The 5000-nt window shown below is 52.1% G+C and overlaps 1 protein-coding gene across 1 annotated transcript in view; it reads left to right on the top strand.

The window, feature by feature from the left end:
- The window catches only part of LOC142989250 (uncharacterized), a 15470-nt gene extending 12883 nt beyond the window's left edge, over positions 1-2587 (top strand). The window contains exon 12 of the mRNA XM_076138702.1: positions 97-2587. Coding sequence (XP_075994817.1) covers positions 97-1398 — 1302 coding nt within the window. The 3' untranslated portion in view covers positions 1399-2587. The remainder of the gene's footprint in view (positions 1-96) is intronic.
- The last annotated feature ends 2413 nt before the right edge of the window (positions 2588-5000 follow it).

The raw sequence follows: 5000 nt of genomic DNA, 5'->3' as shown, positions 1-5000 counted from the left end.
CCTCAAAGTTTACACGTATGACATGAGACCCGTGACAGAGCGTCATGGGTGTTAATCCTCTTCCTGTGTGTGTGACGTGTCACTTCCTGTCTGTAGGTGCAGCAGCCCGTCCAGCTGGTCCCGCTTCCTGTCAACACACCTCTGACCCCCGACCTGTCCCCCATGTCCGGCCCCTTCCTCCCCTTCCAGCCCAAACCGGGTCCGGAGCTGAAGCCGGCGCGAGGGGAGTCCCCGGCCCCCCCTCAGCCCGTGGGGGTCCTGCTCTCCGCCCTGCCCAGGCACTTTGTGGGGGGGGGGTCTCTGGCCGGGTTCAGCCCCATCAAAGGCCTCTGTCCCCTGGATGTGTTCAGGAGCCGTCTGGGCCTTCAGAGAGGTTTGGAAAGTCCGGCGCTGACGCCTCAAGACCCGACCCAGAACCATCCTACCATTTACTCACTGCAACCCAAAAGTGTGAGTCCGGACCCCCCTCACCCCCACGAGGACCCGGCCCCTCAGCCCCACCCCCTCCACCCGCACAACAACAGGGCGGAGGAGGCGGCGCAGAGGGGAGGAGGTCCAGACGGCAGGAACCGCCTCCCTCTGCCCCCCCTCAGGGTCCTGCCCCTGGACCTGGACTGTAATGTGCAGGTCCGCCAGTTGATGAGGACTCGTCTGGGCTCGACTCAGTTCCAGACCTTCACCCGTCGGCTCTCTGAGGTCTTGTCCCAGGACCTGGCCACCAAGCCCCCCTGCTCCCCCATCACCCCCCCGCCTGAACAGGCTCTGCCCCTCAACCTCAGCAAACGCTTCACAGCCAAGAGACCGCATTCAGACGGACCCGAGGCCAACAGGGTCTCAGCCTCTCAGCCTCCGTCCAAGAGACCCCGAGCCGGCAGCACAGAGACCGGGGCCGAGGACTTCAGTCTGGCCGGCAGGAGCAGTGAAGGAGAAGGACAGGATGTGGAGGCTGTGCCCCAGGAGGAGCCGGCAGACCTGAGCTCCCCCAGCAGGATCCGGGCCTTCCTGCTGGGTCTGCCCCCCTTCCAGGTGAAGCTTGAGGAGGACCTGAACGGAACCAGGTTTGGGAGGCTCTTTCCTCTGGTGTCAGAGGCTGGACCTCACAGGACTGAGACTCAGAGAGAAGGAGGAGGAGCCATCAAGACGGAGGAGGAGGAGGCTGAGGCGGAGCCGCACCAGGAGGAAGAGGAGTCCAAGTCCTTCAGAGTGGAGTTAGTAAAAGATGAAGACATTGAGACTGACAGTAAAGAGGTCCAGTCGGAGGAGACCACCTCAGGGCAGATGGTGGACTTTGGAGGACAGCAGGTCCCCGGTGAGGAGCAGGGGGAGGCGTGTCCTCAGGCCCGGCCCGGCCCGGCTCTGCCTCAGACCTCGGCTCTGGTCGTGGCTCAGCAAAGCTGAAGAGTTCTGCCTGTTGCTCCTCAAAGACGAGTCGGGATTTGAATCTTCTACGTCGGCAGTTTGGTGTTTGGGATGTAAAGACTCAGCAGCTGGACCAGGACTCACAGGGTCCAGGGTCCTGAGGGTCTCATCTGTGCGTCTCTGCTGGTTTCTCTTCTTCTTTCCTTTTCCTGGTTTGTGCAGCGATGACACACAGACTCCTGACAATCATCTTCATCTTCACCTTCACCTCCACGCTGGAGAGTACACACACTGCCACGACCTTCATGATGACCTTCATGATGACCTTCATAACACTATGAACTCTGACCCTCACACTGACGCGTCCCTGTGTTGTGTCATAGTTTGGTGGTTAAGTTGAGATGACCTCTGACCTCTGACCTCATGCGAGCTCATTAAGTGTCGTGACTCTTTATCACACTCGTGCCTTACGGCCTGCGAGGCCTCAGTTCCTTCACTTAGATTCCTTGACTCCTCCTCCCTCACTCCTCACAGACGAGCTCGTGCTGCACAGGCGTCGGCGCGGTCGCCACGCCGACGCTCACGTCACGTTCAGGCTGTCCGACCAATAAGAAAACTCAACTGCACATGAGAACTACATGTAGGGGGCGCCATGTAGCCAAACACTCAGACTACCTCAGGCTCATCTTCATCTTCAGCTCTTCATCTCCTCTAGCTGCTCCACACACAGGATTAGCTTAGCTTAGCATCAAGACTGCAAGCAGAGGGAAAGTGTTAGCCTCGTGCTGATCTGTACTGCAGCACACACACACACACACACACACACACACACACACACACACACACACACAGCTGATCTCCCCACGTCACAGATCAACCACAGTGGTTTCCATGGATACGAAGCCAGAGTGGTTTCAGAAGCAGAACTTTATTCAGTTAAACTTCAGGCGGTCGTCTCTCAGTCTGCTTTCCCAGCATGCTTTGGGTCAGACGGGCTGAGCTCCATAACAGATGCATGTAGAGCCTTCAGACTGGAGCCGGACCTGTGAGTCTGGCTGAGTCCGACTGAGTCCGACTGAGTCTGACTGAGTCCGACTGAGTCTGGCTCGATCTCTATATGTGGATCTTTGTGAGAAGCTGAAACATCTTCCTGGGTCTTGACTTCCTCCTCTGGACTCAAACTGGACCCCAGATGTTTCCGTCTGTTAAATCTGTTAAAGGGTCAAAGTTCACGAGCAAAAGATGTTTATCCAAATTATTCAGCTTGATGCCAAATCATGGAGGATGACTGAGCCTGAAGCTCGTGAGACGACTGAAGCTTCATTCAGTCCACTGATCATTTCATCTGAGTCCTAATGACTTCCTTCCTTCCTTCCTTCCTTCCTTCCTTCCTTGTCTTGAGGTTGATCACCATCGCTAGCTAACATTTGTGTCCTGTAGCCTTTAACTGAAGCGTGGCTGTGGGCGTGGACACACAGTCTCCGCCCCTCCAGCTTCCTGCAGGTTTCTGTAGAAGCAGAACAGGAAACAGGAACATGTTTCAACTTTTCAGAAGGATCCATGATGATGATGATGAAGCTGTCAAGGTATCACTTTAGCTCCGCCCCTTTCCTCTAACTGTTCCTGGTTGGTCACAGACGTTGGCTGGATTTGCACACCTACTGTACCGGTCACTTCCTGTTTCCATATTTATACGTTGTTTGTTTTTCTCTGTGAGCTGCCAATCATTCTCATGTTAGCCTCAGTCACCTGATCGCCTCAGCCGCCGCGCAAAACGCCAGCCATCCAAAAGTCAAAGTCCTTTACTGCAGTCTGTGCGTCTGAGCGTTTGTGGTGTCGTCATGGTTACTGCACCTGTAGACCCTCCTCCAGAATGCTGCCAAACTGAGCTCAACCACCCGGCGTCACGACAACGGATCCAAAGGGTGGACCTCAGTGCGTCATGACGACATTAAAGCACGAAAGAGGAAGAAGACGCTCGTGCTAGCTAATGACCTGCTAGCTTGCGTGACTGGATGACGCGGGAGCACGCAGGCTCCCTTAATGACGTCATCATCAGCTGGTGGTGGCGGCGGCGGCGGCCTGATTCCTTCACACGGATCACAACAGTCCATATTTATTTCCACGTTTGGTTTCAGAACGACTTGTTACCTTTGAAATGCTGAGCGGTCTCTTTGTCATGTGACCAATGCCGTCATGCCAGGTGACATCATCATCTGTGTGCTTCATCTGAGGTCACGACACCAAAGGACGTGTAATATAGAAACACACTCACTTCAACAAATGCATTTATTATTCAACTGAACTCAGACATACGAGTCATATCTGAACACATGAGGGTCGATTGATAAGTTCCGAGCCCCCCGCTGACTGTATTTGATCCTAAAGCTGCTGGCATGAATCACAGATCATAGAAGGACTTCAGCCAATCACTTCCTCCAGAATCGTCGGAAGGAGGTGGCGTTGTCATCTATGCCAGGCTCACTACTTATCAATCAGCTCTCCTTGTCGGCTGGAGTCATTTGTGTCACTTGTTTCAGTTTCTTGTGTGATTATTCCTTGAAATAGAAATTATATTTTTGTTTTTGTTTTTGTTTCTCTGTGCCATCATGGCAGTTAGGAGTCGGGTTCTTTGAATTAAAGTCTCTGAAATCAAACCTGCTTATCTCAGTCATGGATGGAAACCAACCTGTAATGTTTCTGCAGTTTGTTTACGTTTGTGCTGCCAAACTGCATCTGATCCACAAGTTTCTGTTTCTGCTCTGCAATGTTGCGCCAAGAATTGTGTAAATACTGAAAACCTCAATCAAATCAATGCAACGTGCAGAACGTTAGGCAGGGATGATGTTCTGAGCCCAGCGTCCAATCATCTGGCCCCGCCTCCTTGTGCTCCAGGCTCATAACTATTCAATCAACCCCATCTAAACTGTGTGGCTCCAGTGTGTATGATGGGGCTCAGAACTTCTCAATCAACCCTTCAGTATGGAGGACTGTGCCAACGCCCACTTTGTATCTAGAAATGCACAAGGGTTGACTGATAAGTTCCGAGCCTGGGTTCAAACATGTTTTAATCACTGATCACTTCCTTATGTGGCAGCCTCATAACTTATCAATCAATCACTCAATCAATCACTATGGCTTCTGAAATGTGAGAAGACCACAGCGAGCACGTGACCTCGGTGACCTCATCGTGTTTTAGAAGCCTCTCGGTCAGACGTTTCTGCAGTGAAGCGTTCACACTCAGTGTGCCTGTTGTGTCTCCTGAACGTTGGCCTTATTGTTACACGCATGTCTTAAGTGTTTATCAGTGGCGCACACACACACCCAGTGTGTTGTCACAGCGGGGGAGGGGAGGTGTGTAGTTAAGGGATCGCAGTATGAAAGCTCATGGTTTAGTTTATTAGTATTTTATTTTCTTCTTTGGTTATTTAAGCTTTAGTTTTTAAAGATTTCTTAGGCATACATTTTTTTCCTTTGATAAAGTTTAAATGTTTACATTTTGTTCTGCATGTTAGATTGTTATCTTGGGTGTTTTGCACACTAACGCCGCTCTGAGTGTCTCTGCCGACCCTCAGTCAGTCGGCTCAGTCGGACTTTAAAAACATTCCATTTGTCTTTCATTTACCACAAAAAACTGCAAA

The sequence above is a fragment of the Genypterus blacodes genome, unplaced genomic scaffold, assembly GCF_046128005.1.
Source record: "Genypterus blacodes isolate CSIRO-AG114 ecotype Tasmania unplaced genomic scaffold, CSIRO-AGI_Gbla_v1 ptg000400l_1, whole genome shotgun sequence".
NCBI lineage: Eukaryota > Metazoa > Chordata > Actinopteri > Ophidiiformes > Ophidiidae > Genypterus > Genypterus blacodes.
The sequence above is the reverse complement of the archived record's forward strand: the minus strand, read 5'-3'. Positions and strand labels throughout refer to the sequence as shown.